This window comes from Coffea arabica, chromosome 11c (assembly GCF_036785885.1).
Source record: "Coffea arabica cultivar ET-39 chromosome 11c, Coffea Arabica ET-39 HiFi, whole genome shotgun sequence".
Classification (NCBI taxonomy): Eukaryota; Viridiplantae; Streptophyta; class Magnoliopsida; order Gentianales; family Rubiaceae; genus Coffea; species Coffea arabica.
This window is the reverse complement of record NC_092330.1, coordinates 2,526,546-2,549,257: the sequence shown is the minus strand read 5'-3', so window position 1 is coordinate 2,549,257 and position 22,712 is coordinate 2,526,546. Positions and strand designations below refer to the sequence as shown.

Genomic DNA, 22,712 nt, shown 5'->3' with positions numbered 1-22,712 from the left:
TGTCATGTTTTAAAGCCCGAGTTGCGAGGAGCATCTGGTCACCATACCAAGACTACTGGAACAACACAACTACGGTTGGCAGAGACGTCGAATACAGACATGCCTGATGGCCCTTTGGAGGGTAATGGAGAAAGGCCATCGGTATTGATACAAGATGCGGCAGTAATTGATGGGGCAAAGGGAGAAGTTAATGAGACTGTGACTGGCAAAGCGCTAGTTGCTCACGATCAGTTAATAGGTGGTACGCCTCACGAAGCTGAGCAAGGTGACCAGGTGCAGCAGTCCTGTGCTACTATACCAGCGCAGCAGGAGAGGAAAATGGAGGAGGATTATGGGACGGTGGCGGTAGAAGGTATCGAGGTGATGCTGCCACATGACAAAGGAGAGGAACGTTCTGAGGATGTGGGGAGTGGGTTGCCCGCGAGGGTGGTCGTACGTTCTGCTGAGGGGCAAGTTGAAGACATACAAGATACTCAACGAAGGGTCGGTACCCTCTCCCCTAGGGGCAAGGATCTTATCCGACAAGAAGAGTCATCACTAGAGACCGGGCATATAGACACGGGGGGTACCCTGGAACTAGAAGAAGTTGTTCGTAAGGAGCGAATGGATGCAAGGTCGCGTGGTCTCCGGGTTGGTCTCCCGTCAGATAGAACACTACGCTCCATGGTTAGTTCTTCAACAAATTCTTTTTCTGTCCTTTCTGATGATTAAGTTACTTTTTTGGAATATAAGAGGGGTAGCTCGTGCTCCTAATTTAAGGCGGTTAAGGAAACTTATTAAATTGTATGATCTTCAATTGGTGGTTGTTGTTGAACCTAAGTTGAGGGTGGAGTCAATTACTGATATTAGAATTAAATTGGGGATGGATTGTTGCATGTTCAATCATTGGGGTTCTGTTTGGATTTTCTACCGGTCATTGTTTACGTGTCAGATTACAGGGGAGTCTCCCCAACATATAACTATTAGAGTACAATCTCATCTTTTCCAAGACTCCATTATTTTGTCTTGTATACACGCGAAGTGTACGCAGCAGGACAGAGAGGATTTGTGGAATGCACTTTTGCAGGATAAACCCGCCTTCAATCCTTGGTTTTTGGTGGGGGATTTCAATGTGGTCACAAATACAGAGGAGAAGAGGGGTGGATTGCCATTTAGACCGTCGGAGGGATCAGACATTCTGAATTTTATGGCGCTAGCTGGTGTCAGTGATGCGGGATTCTCTGGGTCAAGGTTTACATGGTGTAATAATCGTTCGGGAACGGCGCGGATCTGGAAGCGTCTGGATCGCTTACTTCTGTGTGGGAGTGCAATGGAGCTACCGTACCAATTCATGGTGCAACATTTAGGCCGTGACCCGTCGGATCATGCTCCCTTGTTGCTATCGGTGGATACGAGGCTAGACAACAAACCCAAGCCGTTTCGTTTCTTAAACATCTGGACCACTCATCCTGATTTTCTGGGGGTTATCAAGGACTGTTGGGTTCATCCAGTCAATGGCTCTCCTTTGCAAGTATTGGCATCGAAGTTGAGGAATGTTAAAAATGCCCTCAAGCAGTGGTCTAGGACGACATTCGGGGATATTTTTGAAGGGGTACGTAGTGCAGAGCGTGTGGTAACCGAGTCTGAGACAGCATACGACCTCGATCCTACTGAGCAGCGACGGAGCGAGTTACATCATGCTCGGGCTCGATTGCGCCGAGCGCTTGTAGTTGAGGAGGGTTTTTGGAGACAAAAGGCGCGGGTTAAGTGGCTTTCGGACGGAGATAGGAACACCAAATATTTCCACTCCTTGGTTTCGGAAAGGAGACGTAGGGCAGTAATTCATCGAGTCAGGGGTACTGCTGGAGAATGGATCGAGGGGGAATGCCAAATTGGGGAGGCAGCGGTGGGTTTCTTTAAGGAACTTTTCACGGCAGAGGGGGATCTTCCCTCCCTTACCGGTCTGGAGATCATACCTAAACTGATAACAGACCAGGAAAACTCATGGTTAACGGACATTCCATCTCTTACAGAAGTTAAAGACATAGTCTTTGCTATGGATGGAGAGAGCGCAGCCGGCCCGGACGGGTTTACAGGGAAATTCTTTACCTTTGCTTGGGAGGTAGTGGCATCGGATTTATACCGGGCGGTTGTCAGCTTTTTCTGCGGTGCTGAACTACCTAGGAGTATCACGGCTACCTCAATTGTGTTGCTACCAAAAGTGGAGAACCCCCAAGATTTTAAGCATTTTCGTCCAATCAGTCTGTGCAACTTTACTAACAAAATCATCTCCAAGCTGTTATCGGCAAGGTTGGCGATGATATTACCCCGGATTATATCGCCACAGCAAAGCGGGTTTGTCCAAGGGAGGCAGATTACAGATAATTTCTTGTTAGCTCAGGAGTTAGTAGCCGATATCGGGAAATCAAATCGGGGTGGCAATGTGGTCATCAAGTTAGACATGATGAAGGCTTATGATAAAGTCTCATGGCCCTTTCTCCTACAGGTGCTACGATATTTCGGATTCAGTGAGACCTGGATAGACATGATTTGGCGATTAATATCGAATGTGTGGTTCTCGGTACTTGTTAATGGTGGTTCAAACGGCTTTTTCAAATCTTCACGGGGTTTACGGCAAGGGGATCCAATTTCACCAGCCTTATTCGTTATCGGAGCTGAGGTGCTGTCTAGAACCCTCAACACGCTACCCACACAAAGAGGATTTACTCCGTTCAAAGTTCCTCCTCATTGTTCTATAATTACGCATTTGGCATTCGCCGATGACGTGATTATCTTTTCCAGTGGGGCCAAGTCATCCCTACGTCTGATTAAACGGGTTTTGGATGATTATAATGAGGCATCAGGTCAGCGAATCAACCCTCAGAAGAGTTGTTTCCTTACTCATCCACGGGCACCATCTCAGAGGGCAGCGGTTGTTAACCAGATACTAGGGTATAATAAACGCGACTTTCCAATACGGTACCTTGGTTGTCCCTTGTATACCGGAAGGAGCAAGAAGGTTTACTATACGGATATATACAATGCGGTGGCGAATCGGATTTTGAGTTGGAAAAACCAGATTTTATCGCTAGGAGGCAGGGTGGTGTTGATTCAGAGCGTGTTATCCTCTATGCCAATTCACTTGCTGGAAGCCGCGTCTCCTCCAAAAGGGATGTTGATGGTCATAGAGAAATTGTTCGCCAAGTTCTTGTGGGGATTTTCGAATTTCGGGGATAAATTCCATTGGATACGTTGGGCAGATTTGTGTCGGCCGAAGGATGAAGGGGGTGTAGGCCTGCGGGGTTTGAAACAGGTCTACGACTCATTTTCCATTAAACTCTGGTGGAAATTTCGACAACAACAATCATTATGGGCAAAGTTTATGTCCCAGAAGTATTGTGCAGGTCATCACCCTTGTCTTGCTGATATTGGGCATCCGGGATCCCAAGTTTGGCAGAGGATGGTCACAATGCAGCGTTTTGGGGAGGATAATATTAGCTGGGTAGTTCAGGAGGGGGCTTTGGACTTTTGGCATGATAATTGGATGGGGTCAGGTGCGCTTTGTGTCAAGGGTGAGGTCTTCCATGATCATTCGATGGTTGATTTTGTAGATCAGCGGGCTTGGAATGTGGACATGCTCCATCAATTCTTGGATGGAGAATTGGTTACGCAGGTTTTGGAGATTGACCCTCCTACCGATAGGGGAAATGATACAATGGTATGGGCATTGACGAACTCGGGTGTTTTTTCCACTGCATCGGCTTACTCATTGATCCGTCAATCCAATGACAATTCTTGGCTTTTTGGTCGTATATGGCAGCAGGGTCTTCCAGTCAAGGTTTCTTTCTTTATGCTGCGACTACTACAGGGGAGGCTCCCTCTTATGGATCGCCTAAAGAGGTTTGGGGTTTGTGGCCCATCTAGATGCTTGTGTTGTCAGAATCCCCAGGAGGAGGATTTGAATCATGTGTTTTGCTCAGGAGAAGGGGCACGATTGGTCTGGTGACACTTCGAGAGTACTGCTGGTGAGTTTAGTGGGGTGCATACGGTGCGTCATATGGTGTGGTCTTGTTGGTTAAGGAGGGGGACTAATGATCGTGTAAAGTTTTTGCATAATATACTTCCTTCGGTGGTATGCTGGGTTTTATGGAAGGCTAGGAATGAAGGGGTGTTTGAAGGTCGGAAGATGAGGATCAGGCCTACGGTGAATCGGATTGTTCAGTTTCTGCATGATTTCCTTCAGTCACGGTTCCCGGGGGTGCAGCCTTCTGCCCCTACATGGGAAGGGTTGCTTCTCGAATTAGGTAGTCATCAAAGGCGGATGGTTATTAGGCCAGTTTACTGGGTAACTCCACGTAGAGGCTATAAGTTGAATTCAGATGGATGTTCTCGGGGGAACCCAGGAAGGAGTGGGGGGGGTGGGCTTGTGCGGGATAGTCGAGGAAATTTTGTATTCGGCTACACGGAGCCCTTCGGGGTGATAACCAGCATGCAGGCGGAACTTCGAGCGTTGCTATGGGGCGTTAGACATTGTGTGATTCGAGGGTGCTTGGAGTTACACTTAGAGGCGGATTCTCTCACCCTGGTTCACATTGTTCAAGGGACTAGTGCTTGTCCTTGGCGTTTACAGAGAGATCTGGATGAGTTGATGATGTTCAAGCAATATTTCACATCGATCACACACTGCTACAGGGAAGCAAACGCACCTGCAGATCGTTTGGCAAATTTTGGTGCTGATTCTAGTACAGGTCATGTGGTTAATACATTCTCAGAATTGCCGCAATTGGTTAGGGGGGCTATTAGATTAGATCGATTAGGATTTCCTACGTTTCGTACACGGTGTCTGGCATGAATTGGAATAAGAAGCAGAAAAGGCCAATGAAGGTGAAAATGGCGGTTAGAAGGACATCAAGGGAGGAAGATTGACTGCTAAAATCTTCAAAGATCATCCTTCAGATTCACTGGAAGACATCCTGATATGGAAAAATGAAGATTTAATCTTAATTTCAGTTTTTAAATGCTTAAACTTTCACTAGCTTGTAAATTTATTGTCAAATTGTGGTTTGATGGCAGGGAGTTTCGTCCTTTTTTAAGGGGAAACTCTGCCGAAATTTTTATAAAATAATAAAATTTCAATTAAAAAAAAAAAAGGTAGATTTTTTGTTATTTTGGTTTAGGTTTTGCAGAAAATCTTTAAGCGTCCATGGTTTGTCTTGCTTGAGATTGAGGAGTTTTGGACTTAAAAGGATACCAATTTCCCCATTGCGCACCGTTTGTAAGAGGCTAATCACGTGGCTGATCTTCTCTCTAATGTGTGGGTTGCGAGGAAGTGGTTCAATTGGTGTATAATGAGGTTTCTGCATTTCCAAGACTTGCTCGGATGTAATTTGAGTTCATAAATATGTCTAATTCAAATAAATTTATAAAATATCAACTTCATATCAAACTCAATTGACAACCTATTGAATACAAATATAATTAAAAAAACAAGGATTAACTTAATTTACTTGTAGTATATATCATTCATATGCTAAAAGGATATTCAATTACATTCTTTGATTATCACTAAAAGTGAAAAAAATAATAGAACTTATTATCAACTAAAATAGTGTAAAACAATAATTACATATATCATACCAAATTTGATATTAACTATGCAAAAGAAAAGAAATATATGAAAAATTAGTGGCATAAGTAAATGTAATAAAAGATAAAAAAGAAGAAATTAAGTTTAATTGGAATTCCTATTACCCATTTTACATAATTATATTGTAATTTGCATCTCACTTTATGTAAAAGTTTCAATACCACTATCTAAATTTTATGAGACTATAACGATTCAAATTCCAAACATTAGGGACTGAAACTGCAAAGTCAAAACTATTAACTGATGGCAATAAGATTTTGACGGTTATTCAATGCTAAATTTTTTCAGCTATCCTAAATATGCCTAATATCAGAAACTTCGGGGATTAGATTTGTTTTGGTTGAAACTTTGGGGACCAATTTGGTACATAAGCCAAATATTGGCTACTAAAATTGCATTTCTTTCAAATCGAGAACAACCTATATACAATCCCATACCAAGTAGTTTCAAAATTACAAAGAATTGTTGGCTTGACCAAAAATCTAAAGTTTCCCTCATATTAATTACTTCCAAAACTAGCTCAAAATTTGCAAAAGAAGCCCACAGCTTTGATGCCTCTTAGCATTTTTCAAAAAAATGTGTTTTGGTCTGTAATTCTCTTTGCAGGGTAAAGCCCTCCAATGACACTTTTGCTTGTCTACTGTCTTCGTAATATTGATGCTAGTAGAAAATCAAACTCCTAAACCAGTTCAAATGCCATGGAAAAATAAGTTAGAAAAATGAAGAAAAGAGAGAAATAACAATACTCTAACAGTCGATTGCTTTCTTACGAAATAAGTATTGTTAAGTTGCGCTTTTAAGAAATTTGATATTCTGAGATTGACAACCTCGCTATTACTCATCTTCTACGTAACAAGAGTTACTTCATTGTAATATAGGTATTTGGAGTTCATTCATATCGTTGAGTATATCTTTTTATGCATAGGTAAATTCCCATTATTAATTCTCTTTAAAAAAATTAAAATGGTATTTATCGATAGAGTTGATTTTCAAGGAAATGAGTCTCATTTTAGATAATAAAATAGATTTTTTAGGAATCCGAAAGATACAAAAATATTATTGAGGATAAGTTGTGATAAGGATTACTGGAGGATAAGTAAGTAATGTGAATTGCAAGGACATGTTAAGATAGGATCTTATATTGAGAAGCATCAAAGTTTCGACCAGTCAAGTCTGAATAAACAATTTGAATGAGCATTCTCCTTGTGTATAACATTTGTGGTGGTCCATAAAATTTTGAATATGAGGTCATAGTATATGGAAATTGTTAAGTTCAAAATCAACCCCTCTCAAAGTTTCGTGAAGATGAAAATTGGCTTAAATTATCATGTTAAAGAACTGTTGCTAATGTTGTTTCAGAAAGCTAGTAGGCCCTTAGGACATAAACTAGCAAATCACGTAAAGATATATGAAATATCCAAATAATTCGTTTGAGGTGAAGGGTTTTCGCATATCATGTCTATATAAATACGTACTTGAAGTCCCAAATTGAGTTTCTAAAATTATATGCATTTGCAAACACACTTCACTATTTTGCAGAGAATTTGTTACCGTCTCAACTTAGTTGGATATTTAGCATACCAGAGGTTTTCGTAAAATGATATTACTTGAATATAGTGTGTTTGTTATTTGAGCTTAATATTGATGGCTTCATGTGCATGTAATAAAATACATTTAAGCCATTTCTAAAATCAACATCCATAGTTACATTCGGGAGCCTTTCTTGACGCATGTTCATTTTTCATCCTTTGAATGATTTCTTGAGGCATGTTTTAAAACTTTACCATTATATTTGCACAAATTTTGCACCATAATGATTTTTGAAAATTAATTCATCATGGCATGTATCTAATCTAATTGGTTAGGTTTATCACTTGACAACTAAGTATGCTTTGTCTACCTTGTCAATGCTAATAGGGCTTTTTTTTCGACTCTTAAATTATTTTTCTGATGTTACCTATATGGACTCTCCTAGTAAAAATTTTTTGGGCTAAGCATAAAGAAAGTGAGAGTCATTTCCAGAACCATAGCTCTACAGTCAACACCATTGGTATTATACTGCTGAAAGTTGATCATTTATCCATCGTAGATGGTTGACTAATTTAGACCTATGTATATTATTAAGGGCCCATAATCTCAGTAAAAAAATTACAAAACAAAATTTTCAAGTTTCAACTGTTGCTATTAAAAGACGTTTTTAGCTTAAAAACCAATGGAAACCATACACAAAAAGTGACAATGTATTTGTGATCGGATAAAAAAACAAATTGACTACTTAATCTTCTGCTTGTCTTTAGTCCACAACAAACACATTCCAGGTCCTCAAGGAAGCCAGGCTACAGATAGAACAAAACGATCCCACTGCTTGAAGTTAAAAGGAGAATTAACAAAAACGTAATTTTAGAATTAGATAATGAGGTACATTTTGTATCTTGACAAATATCAAATAACTAAAATGCCAATCCTTAAAAAAATTAGAATATATAAAATTGACCTCTTCTCTCAAGGTGGCATTTTCAATGAGCAAGAGGTACAAAACTAGTTGCCCTGCATCATGATGCGCTATGGTTAGACCATCACATGCTGGACAAATAGGATTCATTATTCTTCCCCTAATGATTTGATTCTACAATTGAATTCTTTGAATTTCTTCCCTACAAATAGGGTTCTTAGCTCTTGTCATTTGAGTCTAAAGCATGTCAAGAACCAAGAGATTAGTTATGTCGTCTTATCAATAGACAAAGGATCCAGGAAATCGAGTTTTTTTCCCTTTTCTTTTTAATTCAAGAAGAGATTCCTAATCATACAAGGTTTAAAAATCGAATCAGACAATCACTTGGGTAATGTTTCTACTAACTAAATTGAGTCTTGGTGATAAGCTTTTTGTTTTAAGAGCCTAGAACTTTTGAAATGCAAGCCAAGAGGTTTAATCATCTTGACAATACAAAAAGTACCACAACAAATGTTTTTTTTTTCAAAGTACATGCAATTAAGATCAAATAGTAGTATACACATTCATTTGATTTCATGTGTTGGTGTAAGCGAAAGATTTTGTATTTCATTTGATGGAATAAAGTAGTTTTTTTTTTTAAAAAAAAATGTGTTTTGAAACCAAAATTTTATTTGCCTAGGATCAATTCTGAGTTCGCAACCCAACTCGTATCTCTTGTTTTCATATGGACGAGGATTTTTCTTGAAAAAACTTCAACACTTCCAATCAAATTAAAGAAAAAAGAAAAAGCCAAGATAAGGGACAAAAAATGATATAACCTCAAGAAAGGTGAATACTGGAACCTGTTAGGTCTGGCCTCAGGAAATTGACAAAAGGATTTGTAGCGACCCCCAAAGACAAATAATAAAGCAGAAATAAGTAAAACAAGAACACAAGAATTTACGTGGTTCGGTTAAATTGACTTACGTCCACGGGCGGAGGAGGAGCAATATTTTACTATGAAAAAGAGAGTACAAAAAATGTTTTAGAAAAGTGTTTCTAGATCCAAAACACCTAATACTAAAACACAAGAGAGCCCAAAAGTATTTAACTAAACAAAAGGCTTAATAGCCCAAAGGTTCAAATAGCCCACTAATGCTCTCTTGGTCTTGGTGCAATTAACCCCATCACAGGCCCACTATATTTATAGGCAACCAAGGGAAAGGTTCCCTTATACAAAAGCCGATGTGGGACAACGCCACACTAACAAATCTCCACCTTGGCGTGTCCCCAAGATCAACAGTAGCAAAACTGCTCCACCTTCTCCACATAAGCCCCAATGGGCTCACCAACAACGAATACCAATCCAATTCAAGTATTGCTTGAACTTGTAAACTGGAAGAGGTTTCGTGAACATGTCAGCAGGATTCTCCTTGGTACTGATTTTCTGAACAAAGACTTTTCCCTCAGCAATAGTATCTCGAATGAAATGAAATTTCATATCAATGTGCTTCGTCCTCTCATGATACATCTGGTCTTTAGTCAAATGAATGACACTTTGACTATCACAGTAAATAGTAGTAGTGACACCTTGATACAAACTAAGTTCGCCAAACAGACTCTTCAACCACAAGACTTCTTTGATTGCCTCAGTCATGGCCATATATTCTGCCTCCGTAGTAGATAAAGATACAGCGGGTTGTAAAGTAACTTTCCAACTAACTGCATAACCGCCAATGTAAAATACGTAACCTGACAGTGATCTTCTCTTGTCAAGATCCCCAGCATAGTCAGAGTCTACAAAACCAACCAAAGTGTCATTATTTCTTCCAAACTCCAAACTACAATTTGAAGTCCCTCGCAAGTATCTGAGAATCCACTTCACAGCCTGCCAATGTGCTTTTCCAGGACACGACATATACCTGCTAACCACGCTGACTACTTGTGTAATATCTGGACGAGTACAAACCATTGCATACATAATACTACCAACTGCGTTAGAATAAGGAACCCGTACTATATACTCTTCTTCTTCAATTGACTGTGGTGACTGAGCAGCAGATAGTCGAACATGACTAGCAAGAGGCGTAGTCACAGGTTTAGCATCTTTCATGCCAAACTTCTCCAAAACCTTTTCAAGATAATTTTCTTGAGTCGAGAATAATTTTCCAGCTCCTCGGTCTCTTTTGATCTCCATGCCAAGAATTTTCTTAGCTGTTCCCAAATGTTTCATGTCAAATTCACTACTTAACTGCAACTTCAAAGTGTGAATTTCTGACAAATTCTTGGCAGTAATGAGCATGTCATCAACATAAAGTAGCAAACAAATAAAAGAACCATCATCTAACTTCCGGAAGTAAACGCAACTATCATACATGCTCCTTGAATAACCATGACTCAATATAAAAGTGTCAAATCTCTTCTACCACTGTTTTGGAGACTGTTTCAATCCATATAAGGATTTTTTTAATAAACAAATATGGTCTTCCTTTCCTTCAATTTCAAATCCCTGAGATTGTTTCATATAAATTTTTTGTTCAAATTCACCATGTAAAAAAGCTGTGTTAACATCAAGTTGCTCCAACTCCAAATCATACATGGCAACTAAAGCAAGTAAAATACGAATAGAGTTATGCTTAACAACATGTGAAAATACTTCATGAAAATCAACACCTTGTACCTGACTATAGACCTTTGCAACCACACGTGCTTTATACCTTGCATCTTCAACTCCTGGAATATCTTCTTTCTTCTTGAAGACCCATTTGCATCCAACAATTTTCTTACCTGGAGGCGGCTTCACAAGAACCCAAATTCCATTTCGATGGAGAGACTCAATTTCTTCACTCATCGCAACCAACCACTTAGCAGAATCATCACAAGAAATCGCATCTGAATAAGTAGTAGGTTCATCAACTACATCAGTTTCTTCTGTGATAGACAAAGCATATGCAACCAAATTTGCATATCTTTGTGGTGGTCGAATATCCCTCCTTGGTCTATCTCTGGCAATGGAATATTCTTTCTCTTTTGAGTTATTTTCATCAGTAGATTCAGATGCATCTATTGGCACTTGTTGAATAGAAAGACCAGAACTACCAATCTCAAGATCCACCTGCTTCTGCATACTATCATCTGTTTGACAAGAACTAGAAGACTCTTTTTTGGAAGATAACATAGAGAATTCATCAAAAGTAACATCTCTACTGATTATAAATTTTGGAGTTTTAGGATCAGAACACCATAATCTGTATCCTTCACCCCAGAAGCATACCCAAGGAAAATACACTTTTTAACTCGAGATTCTAATTTTTCATCATTTACATGCATGTATGCTGGACACCCAAAAATTTTAAAAACAGAATAATCAGCAGGAATACCTGACCAAACTTCCTTAGGAGTTTTGAAATTAAGAGCAACAGAAGGAGCACGGTTGACAATATAACAGGCCATAGAAATTGTTTCAACCCAAAAATCCTTGGCCAACCCTGCGTTAGAGATCATGCACCTCGCTCTCTCCAAAAGTGTTATGTTCATACGTTCGACCACACTATTTAATTGAGGCGTCATCCTGACAGTGTGATGCCGAGCAATTCCTTCATTCTTGTAAAATTCATCAAATTCTCTAATTCTCTTTCACAATATTCCATACCATTATCTGTTCTAAGCCGCTTGATCTGTTTACCTGTCTATTTCTCAATCAAAACTTTTCATTGCTTGAAAGTGAGGTAAACAACATTCTTATGTTTAAGAAAATAAATCCAAACTTTTCTTGAATAATCATCAATAAAAGTTAACATATACCTAGCACCACCCTTAGACGGAACACGAGATGGACCCCATAAATCTGAATGAATATAATCAAGAGTACCTTTCGTCTTATGGATTGCTTGAGAACTGAACCTAACTCTTTTTTGCTTCCCAAAGATACAATGTTCACAGAATTCCAGTGACCCAGTACTCTGACCGCAAAGAAGTCCCCTTTTGCTTAGTATGCCCAGGCCTTTCTCGCTCATATGTCTCAAACGCTTATGCCACAATTTAGTGATGTCAAAATCAAACAAAGATGATGATGACGAAACTGCAACCGAGACTGTGACAGTAGATCCCTGCAAAACATATAAACTACCAACCTTGCAAACTTCCATTACAACGAGAGCACCTTTAGAAACCTTCATAATGCCATTTTCACCTATGTATTTGCACCCAAAAGCCTCTAGAGTGCCCAAAGAGATGAGATTCCTTTTCAAATCAGGAACATGTTTAACATTAGTGAGTGTCCTCACAATACCATCATGCATTTTAATTCGAATTGCACCCTTATCAACAACATTACAAGCAGCATTATTACTCATCAAAACAATTCCACCATTGTAAGATTCATAAGTGAAAAATAAATTCCTATTGGGACACATGTGATAAGAGCACCCCGAATCTAAAATTCATTCATTTTTAGACCTTGTCCTGTCATCAGTCACAAAGAAAATACTTCCTTCATTCTCATCAGCTGCAACACCAGTTTCGGCAGTTTCAAAATTTTTCTCACCAGGTTTCCCCTTTTGTTTCAATTTATTTTTCAATTTGAAACAATCTGCCTTAATGTGCCCCATTTTATGATAATAATTGCACTCTACATTTCTATGTCTGGATTTAGATCTAGATTTAGATCTACTTTTATCAAATTCTCTTCTTTCAGTTCTGCCCCTAACAACCAGACCTTCTGCATGGCCTCCACTAAATTTTTCAGTAATATTCCTGTCTATCTGCTCCTTAGATTTTAATGCAGATTTAATTTTTAGATACGAAATTGTTTCTTTTCCATAAATCATAATATCGCGAAAATTTTTAAAAGATTGAGGAAGGGAACACAAAAGTAACAGGGTCTGATCCTCATCATCAATTTTTGAATCTATATTTTCTAAATTTATAATAATGGAATCAAATTTATCAAGATGTGAGAATATAGATGTACCTTCAGTCATGCGAAGCATATACAAACTTTGTTTTAAATAAAGCCGATTCTCAACTATCTTCTTCATGTACAAGACCTTAACTTTGTCCCACATGGCCTTTGCTGAAGTCTCAGTGGCTACCTCCCGCAAAATCTCGTCAGAGAGATTTAAGATAATACTGGATCTTACTTTCTTATCCATCTCAGCAAAATTTGTTTCTGTCACACTCTCTGGCTTTTTCTCAATTCCGTGTATCGCTAGATCAACTCTGCCTTGAACCAAAATGGCCTCCATCTTGAGCTGCCACATCCCAAAGTTGACATTCCTGTCGAATTTCTCGACGACAGTCTTTGTTATTGTCATTGTTGCCACAAAATTCAAAACCTCCGAAAAAGCTCTGATACCAATTTGTTAGGTCTGACCCCAAGAAATTGACAAAAGGATTTGTAGCAACCCCCAAAGACAAATAACAAAGCAGAAATAAGTAAAACAAGAACACAAGAATTTACGTGGTTCGGTCAAATTGGCCTACGTCCACGGACGGAGGAGGAACAATATTTTACTATGAAGAAGAGAGTACAAAAAATGCCTTAGGAAAGTGTTCTTAGACCCAAAACACCTAATATTAAAACACAAGAGAGCCCAAAAGTATTTAACTAAACAAAAGACTTAATGACCCAAAAGTTCAAATAGCCTATTAATGCTCTCTTGGTCTTGGTGCACTTAACCCCATCACAGGCCCACTATATTTATAGGCAACCAACGGAAAGGTTCCCTTATACAAAAGCCGATGTGGGACAACGCCACACTAACAGAACCAAATTGTTTTTTCCTTAATTGGATGAATAATTGATACATCATGTCGTTTAAGTCCTTAACTTTTTCGAGAATATATAAATGAAGGAAAATTATAATGATCTTACTCGCCAAACTGTTCAACCATTTTTTGAGAACTTGATAATACTGATTCTTGTGCTTCTGCATATTGTTGGGTAAAATTTCATCATCAGATCCATCTACACAGCTTACTGAATCCATATCTTTTACAGCACAGAAAAAAAAAAGATTTTACCATCAATAAGTCAATACATATAAAGCTAGAGAGATAAATATCTCAGTTGTATTTAACAAAATTTTTAGTACTTGACATGGTTAAAAGTAAACACTTCAACAAAATTTTCAAGAACATCACTTTGAACAAAGCTGCAACAAGTACACATGTACGTACATGTCAAACAAGAAAGAAACAAACCTTGTATATTTCTACCTCGTTTAGGACTAAACAAACGGATCAAGTTGTGCAACATATGTGCAGTCAATGATCTGGTAGGCTTTTGTTAGTTGTGGCAACTGCAATAACACTTGTTAAGGAGTACAAGGAAAGTAACCTAAGCACTTACGCACCACAGACGGTTAAATGCAAGAAAAAATGGATAGTGAGATTCTTCCCAAAAAGCATATGAAATGGTGCCATAAAAGGTTAATCAAATATAAATGTGCAAGCATATATGTCATGGTTCCTGCGCTCAATACCCATTTATCATGGTTTAAAATCTTCATTTTATGTCTTAGCATTTGATCTGCAGAGTCCTGTTTGGGGAAAGTGGAGAACAAAATGTGAAAATACCATGTGCATAAGTAAATTTGTAAAATTTTAACTAGACTTATTGTACATCACTTTTTCTACCAATTTTTTAAAATTTTCTACCCTGACTACTTGTGAGTAAGGATTATGCTTTTAGGCTATAAATTAGATAATGAATAACCAACATTGTCGAAAATTTGATGTCGCTGAAGAATATTATTTTGAGTTTTTATTCATTAATAACTATGGGTTTGGTTAACACTCATTAAGAAAGGCCTCATGTATTAGTTTTTTGGCAAGACTACAATTAATTTAGGAAAGAGTCTAAATATAGGAGGTGCACTAATAAACATGGTTGCACATATACATATGATAAATTTGGTGCAAATTATGTGCACTATATGAGGACTTGTGAGGACCCGAAAATTATTTTATATTTTATCTTATTTCTTTGAATATGTTTTCTTTTACTTTACTTTATTTGTCTTAATTTCTTAGATACTTTCATAAGTGAGCCAAGATTTTTATCATTTTCTTCTATAAATTAGTGTTCGTAGTACATTATACTAGTGTGATAGATCGGTGAGGTGTGTGCGATAAATTTGAAAGATTAGGAGGAGTTTTGTGTAAAGGGATATTGTTTTATAAGGTGTTAAGAGATAATTAGAGGTTGGCTAGATATTTTAGTTCATGGAAGACAATTAGATAAATATTAGCTCTTGATTTGCTATTTGTCACAAAACCATGGAACCTTGACTTTGACCAAGACTATTCATAGTCTTTATCTTGAAAAAATTGAGCAAAAATCTCTCCATTTTCTCTTCTTCTTGGCCGAACCATAGGGAGGAAAAGTGAGAAAAGAAAACTCTAATTCCCAACTTGATTTCTTGCTTGATTTCTTGAGAAATCCATCCTAAAACCCTAATCCAATCCATAAGAAGTTGTATCAAAGAAGGAGGGAAAGCTTGCGTGGAGTGATTTGGGGAAAAGAAAGCTCTTTTTTGCATTTCTCCTTAGGGTTTGAAGGTATTCATGTCAAGAAATTACCTTTTCTCTTTTATCTTACACTTGAATGGATTTATGACTTGATTATGGTAGGTTTATAGAAAATTTCATAGTTTTGTGAAGTAGTTCGAAATTTCCAACTTTGATTGAGAAATTCCAGCCTTGAAATGCTAATTTCAGCTTTGTCGTGTCCTTTTAGCCTCGCCATGAGGATTTTCCAGTTTTTGTATGCACCTTTGGCTTCATTATAGGAATTTTCAGCTTTTGTTTGTAAATTCCAGCTTAAGGTTCAGTTTTCTAGCTTTGGTATGGTTGTATATGAGCTAGATATAAGTCCAATTTGGTTAACTTTGTGGCCTAGAACAAGTACGCCTTATATCTTATAACTTGTGGTTTTGATTAAGGTTGATTTGCCTTAAAGTTAAGCTTTGAATTTGGAGGAGAAACTTAAGGAAATTAGGGTAAATGCTACTGGTTTTTTTCTCTTTCTTGTGATGTAAGTGAGTAAGAGTGAGGGTAGAGGTGTGATTTTTGGTCGGTTTGAACTTAGGTTACTTATGGTTGCTTGAATCCACCTTGGTTGTGAAGCATTAGTTGAATTTTTGTCAAAAACCATGTATGATACAAGGAAGAAAGTAATGGTTGCTTCAAGTATGTTTTCTAGTTGCATTTGTCCAACTTTAAACTCAGGGTTGGTCGTTTTTCTTCCAAAAGTCGTGTGTATATTTTACGTATGTTTTGCTGAGATTCATGAGTTATAAATACATAATTTTTTTCCTTTTGGTAGCTCACTTTTCTTGGTTCAAATGCTTTCCTTTCACTCCAAAACTATACTTGAATCATTGCCCTAGTATATACTTGGATTTTTCCTTGGTTCACCTAAGTTTTGGATGGTTGGACCATAATATCTTTTATCTTGGTTGCTCCAAAGGTTTGTTGGTGAACGAGAATAACCTGGAGATGAACGTTTAATGTTGCTCTACTTTGAACTGGTAAGTGTACCACTTGCATGACTTGTTGCTCAAGTGAACTACTATGTGACTGAAAGTTATGATTGTTTGATCGTGACTTTGGTTTACTCTTCGCTGGACGAGTGTGTACCTTATCACACTCGACCCCACTTGATTGTTGATTGTTCTGCTATTCACTTGGAATCTATTACATGTGCTTGAATTGAATGTCATTTGAAACATATTATCGAACGACCACACTGTGAACTTGGGTCCAAACTTCATTCGTTAGTTAATCGAATCGAACCAGCAAGAGCTTGATTGAGGTAGATTGACAGGCCATGGGGAAACTGTTACTGATTCACTGAGCTCTGATTTTATTCCTAAATTTGGTATACTTGAGTATTAACTTCACTGTTTGGTGTTCGGGTCCGGCAAGAGGAATGAATGGTGGATGGGAATTGGTGTAAAGTGGTGATCTGCAAACAATGTTTCTGCTTCTCTAAATGTTGACAGAGTGTCGACGGGTTTGGATCAAACTGCTGCGACCGGGAAATTAGCTCCCAAGAGCTAACTGTATCCTTTTACTTGAATCACTCTATGTTAGTTGTGGTGTTCATTTGTCTCTTTAAATTGGTACTCATGTTTGATAACTTAATGTGATGAGGAGGTCGAGAGGGCTATCCAAGTGGAGCAAGTGAAGGTGCCATTGGGGCCCATGACACGAGCCCGCGTGAAGAGATTGAATGAAGCATTACAAATATTGGTTCGTGCAGCCCGAGCGTCCAGTGGAGAGCCAAAGGCTATTGAGGGCCTCAACGAAGCTAGATATGTCATCGTACTCGCGGCCATTCAAGAGGATTAACTACCCAAGATTCGGCCACGGGCCCATGGTCCATTATCAGTTAGTAGAATGTAATAAAGAGATCCAACACGCCTATGGGTTGGACCTTAGTCGTTGTTAGTCTTTGACCATAGGCTAGGCCATGTGGGCCACCTTTGTAGTCCCTACGCTGAGTTGTTACGGAGGTCGAGAGGGCTATCCAAGTGGAGCAAGTGAAGGTGCCATTGGGGCCCATGCCACGAGGGTTGAGTGCATACACGTGAGGGAATGAGTGAGATATCTATTTCTATATCTGCTTTGCTACTAACTCTTTGCAGGTCTACTACATCATGTCCGGTGGGAGTGAGGCCTCCAGGTTTGACCCCAAGTCAAACAACCAGGCATTGCTAAGTGAAGTCCAACGCATGCTTCGGGAGTCCATGGAATCCCTACACCAAAGAATGGACCGCTTAGAGCTCTCGCAAGCACGGACCAACGCCAGCCGTCGGGATGTGCCACCTCGCAAGGAGCTAGCTTCTAATAATGAGGAAGATGACTTCATCCGTCGGCCCAAGCAGGACTACCGGAGAACCGATGACAGACTCAAGGGGGTCAAAATCAAGATTTTCTCATTCCAAGGCAAGTCTAATCCAAAGGCTTACCTAGAATGGGAGCAGCGAATCGAGATGGTGTTCGAGTGCCAGGACTACACAAATGAACAAAAAGTCAAATTGGCAACCGTCGAATTCACCGATTACGCTATTGTCTGGTGGGAGCAGGAGCGCACCAGCAGGCGCCGCAATAGAGAACGGCAAATTAGCACATGGGAGGAGCTACGAACCACCATGAGGAAACGGTTCGTACCTAGCCACTATTACCGTGATCTATATCAGAGGCTGCAGACATTAGTTCAAGGAAGTCGTAGTGTGGAGGACTACTACAAGGAGATGGAGATCACCATGCTCCGAGCAGATATTGTGGAGGATAGAGAGGCAACTATGGCGAGATTCCTTAACGGCTTGAGACCTGAAATCACCGAATTAGTGGAGTTGCAAAACTACGTGAACATACCTGAGTTGATTGACAAGGCATCCAAGATCGAGAGAAGACTTAAGAGGAGGGGTAACCCTCGTAACCCTAGCTTCTCGGCCACGCCTGTGTGGAGGGGCAATCCGACTTCGAGCAGGAACGGCCTAGTCCAGAGGTGTCCAAGTTTATTCCTAAAACCGAGCCACCCAAGCCAGCCCCAAAGGCAATTCCAAGGCCTTCATTCGACTCTTCCAAGCCACGAAGCCGCGACAAATGCTTCAAATGCCAAGGATTTGGGCACATTGCTTCTCAATGTCCTAATAGGCGTACCATGATTGTCCTACCGAGCGGAGATGTCGTATCTGACGATGAGGATGAATTCGCCGAGATGCCTCCATTGATCGATGAAGATGAAGATTCTGAGGTGGAGGTTGAGGTCACTACTGAGCAAGTGGGTGTTGCTCTAGTAGCCCGTCGGGCTCTTGCAACCCAAATCAAGAAGGTGGATAAGGCCCAACGTGATAACATCTTCTACACAAGATGTCATGTCAAGGATAGGGTATGTAGCCTCATCATCGACGCGGGTAGTTGTACAAATGTGGCAAGCACTCTCATGGTGGATCGTCTTTCCTTGCCCACATTAAGGCATCTGCAAGTCCCACAGACAACCAAGAGGGGGGGTGAATTGGGTTGATTAAAATCTTAACCAAGTTTATGCACTTTTTCTTTAATGAAAATTTACCTTCCTTTTTAGTAATGATCAACCAAGTAGATTAGAAGACAATAGCAATATTGATCAGAGAAGCAAGTATAGATAAGCAATGAAGATTTTATTAAACAGAAAAGTAAGATAGGGAATCAAACCAAGTGTCTACCAAGCTGTCCTCAAACTTGAAGGCCAAACACTAGGAAGAGTAACTTCTCCTTGATGAAAGAAGATCAACTAGATGTACAATGGAGGGAGCACTTCCTCCTTGCCCTAAGCCGCACTTAGTCAACCTAAGAAGTTTTACAATCACTCAGAAAACCCTCAACAAAGCTACACTAAAGATCCTTTCAACCACAAAAGAAATGCTCACCAGAAATTCACACCACTTTAAAACAAATCTAGCTTTGGAGACTATTTTCTAGCTAAAATATCTCTTGAGATCTTGTAAACAAAGTGTACAAAAGTTCCTACTTCGTTCAGACCAGTTTGATTTTAAAGGGAACCAGAAATGGGCTTCATCAATGCTTCCAACGGATAGAAGGCAGCTGAAGAGTCAACTAGCCGTTGGGGCTGTCGGACGTCCGACGATCAAATCATCGTCCGATCCAATCGTCCGAAAACAGCCAAGTTGACGTTCGGACGTCCGATGCGTCTTGATCGTCCGACAGCACAGCGTCCGATCGTAGACAGAGAGTTGGCAAGTTATTTTGGAATTTTTCGGACGTCCGATCTGGTTGATATGCGTCCGAGGTGTGCGTCCGATCCTTCCGGACGTCCGATGCTCCCATATGAGCGTCCGACAGAGCTTCCTTCCTGATGTTCTTCATCCTTTCGGACGTCCGACAGATTCCTTTCGGCCGTCCGACCTGATTGTCCTGTTTTTGCTTCACATTTTGGTTGTTTTGCTTTTGATGACATATTCGAACCTGATTCTTGGATAGACAAAAACACTTGTTTTCGAAGAAGGTTAGATAAACATTTCAAAGTGCCAAGAATGACACACAAGACACACTTAAAAGACAGTATCTTTGATCGGAACAAAACAATTACTAAATTCATTTATATTATTTCAATCTTGTTTGCCACATCCAAAGCATCGTAGACTGGAGTCAATCAGACATATGCTTTCCTTGTTCCATCAGGCCTGATCAAAGTGTTCACTTTCTTGGTCTGTATAAACGAACTTTTGTGATCATCAAAACCAAGAATAACATTCTCCCCCTTTTTGATGATGACAAAACAAAAGTTTGAAATGAAATTTGATGATTGCAATGAAAACTCCCCCTTTCAAAATAGACAAGAACTCCCCCTGCCTTAGTGAATCATAAAAATTTTGAAAACCTCCCCTCACTAGACTGCCCAACCGAGTTTAGACAATTATCCAAAAACATGACAATTAAGCAACTCACAACCAACATATCACCAATTCAATCCATCAGCAAAATCCAAATTTAATTAAACCATCAATCAATTCAACATATCCAACATCATCAAATCCTCATCAAATCCAACATATCAATCAATTAGTATATCATTTCCATTCTCCCCCTTTTTGTCATCACAAAGGGCAACCAATTACATCAACACATCAACACATCCACAAATACATTCATCAATGAAAACCAAAAAAAAATTCATTATATTCACACAATTAGAATAGACAAACAAACATCCATCAAGACAGTACTTAAACATCCATCAAAACAGAACTTAAACATTCATCAAAAACATACCAAAAGAAACTTAAAATATCCATTACATTACATATTCATTGTTGAATACCACAAACACATAAACGAGACAAACAACATGCAAATGTCCTAAATGATGAACTAAGTGGATCCAGGTGTCCTCCGAGAGAGCTGATATTGGTCAAGATCCTCCTCTTCAGTCTCTTCATCATCTTCAGCAGCCTCTTCAACTGGTGACTTGCCTTTATCTAATGTAGAGGTGCCATGAGGAGTCACAGGGGTTGAAGAACCAGGATCCGGAATTGATGAACTTGGATCAGTGGGGTGTGACTCTTTGTCATGGAAAACTTCCTCAACCACAGGTGGAGGAAAAAGAAGATTCTTTTTGTCAAGAAAGGCAGTTTGTTGCTCAGAAGACATGGTGAGCATGAGACCATGTTCTAGAAGAAGAACATGCTGTTTGAGTTCTTGAAGAAGCTCAATTACTTCATTACTGGAAGAGGAAGATGCTTTAGTGGCAGACTTTCTAGGGTGAATGGGAGTGAGTGAAATGGGTGAAGGATCATGTACAGTCTTAGACCTCTGTTCACTAGATGATGCCCCCTTATATGCCCACAGATTATCTTTAAAAACAAGATTTTTTCTTTCAAAATATGCTTTGGTAAAGGCATAAGAAGATGCTTCTTTGGGACAAACACCTAGAATTGGAACTTTGTAAAACTCAAAAATCTTTTGAAGAAACTTTCCATAGGATAGTTTTCTTCGAGAGTCAGTAGCATAGCGAAGTAAAAACTTGCACATAACAAAACCAAAATCAATACGAATTTTTTCTCGAAAACAATAAAATAGATACAGCTCCATTTTGTTTGCATCAGTTCTGTGCCCATCAGTGGGCACAAGCAGGTTTGAAATGATGGAAAAGGCAATTAAATTCACAGGGGCCAGATCATTCAATTTAGCATCAGCAGGTGAGGAAAAACTTCTTTTGAAATAGGTTAACATTTTTGTCCCATCAAAATGATTTGCAGCAGTAGGAAGCTCTTCATAGGAAAAGAAATTAGCAACCTTATCTTTGCATAAACGTTCAATGGTAGTATTCAAAATGGAATTCACAACATCAGAATCAAAGATTATGTCTACCCCATTTACCCTAGACATGATCTCAGTTTGGTCAGTTCCTTTCCTAAGATTGGCAAAAAATTGATGCAGCATATCAGGATAGTAGACATTGGGCATGAAAATCAGATGTGACCATTTCTGGAAATCAAATAGACTCAGAATGGACTCTAACCCTATGGAGCGAAATTCAGAGGGGTTTACAGTTCTTTGAGGGATGACACCCTTCTGGGATATCCAGGCGTATTTGTCTTTCGCAGCATCATCAAAGAATGGAGGGAGAGGGACTGATTTAGGAGGCGGTTGAGAAGAGATCCCCTGTCCAGATTCTGGTTGAGAAGTGGGTTGTGGAGTAGGCCGTGACATTTGACCCTTGATAGCTCCCCTTTTGAAGCGTTTGGATGTCCGTTTGACAGTGGGAAGATCCTCATCCACATCCCTGAGTGGATGCTTGCGTCCGGCAGTAACTTTTCCTCCCCTTAGATTCACCATTGCGCGAAATGTGTGGAATGAAGAATGCAAATGATGCACACAGCAGTAGGGAAGTGAATCGAACAAAAATTTTGGAACAAAAGACCTTGTACAAGATTTGACAGAGCGGTTATGAGAAGGTAGGGTTTTGAGGAAAATTTGAGAATGTGCGAAGTGATAGATGATTCTGTGAAATGATCAGAAAAAATGACTTGCAATTGACCAGGAACTGTTTTGGTTGAGTCAATTTGGGAATGGGAGCTTCAAAATGGTACGAATTTGGGAGTGAGGGAAGGGAGAGTTTTCGTCTGATAGAAAATAGAA

General features: G+C 39.3%; 1 protein-coding gene across 1 annotated transcript; it reads left to right on the top strand.

Annotated features, from left to right (window-relative positions):
* The first annotated feature begins 862 nt into the window (after positions 1-862).
* LOC113717097 (uncharacterized) lies at positions 863-3,985 on the top strand. The gene has a single exon (XM_027241750.2). The coding sequence runs from the start codon at positions 863-865 to the stop codon at positions 3,983-3,985; it is 3,123 nt and encodes a 1,040-aa protein (XP_027097551.2).
* The last annotated feature ends 18,727 nt before the right edge of the window (positions 3,986-22,712 follow it).

What these genes read in the sequence shown, in the direction of transcription:
- LOC113717097 (XM_027241750.2), top strand. Translation starts at nt 863, where the DNA reads ATGGATTGTTGCATGTTCAATCATTGGGGTTCTGTTTGGATTTTCTAC.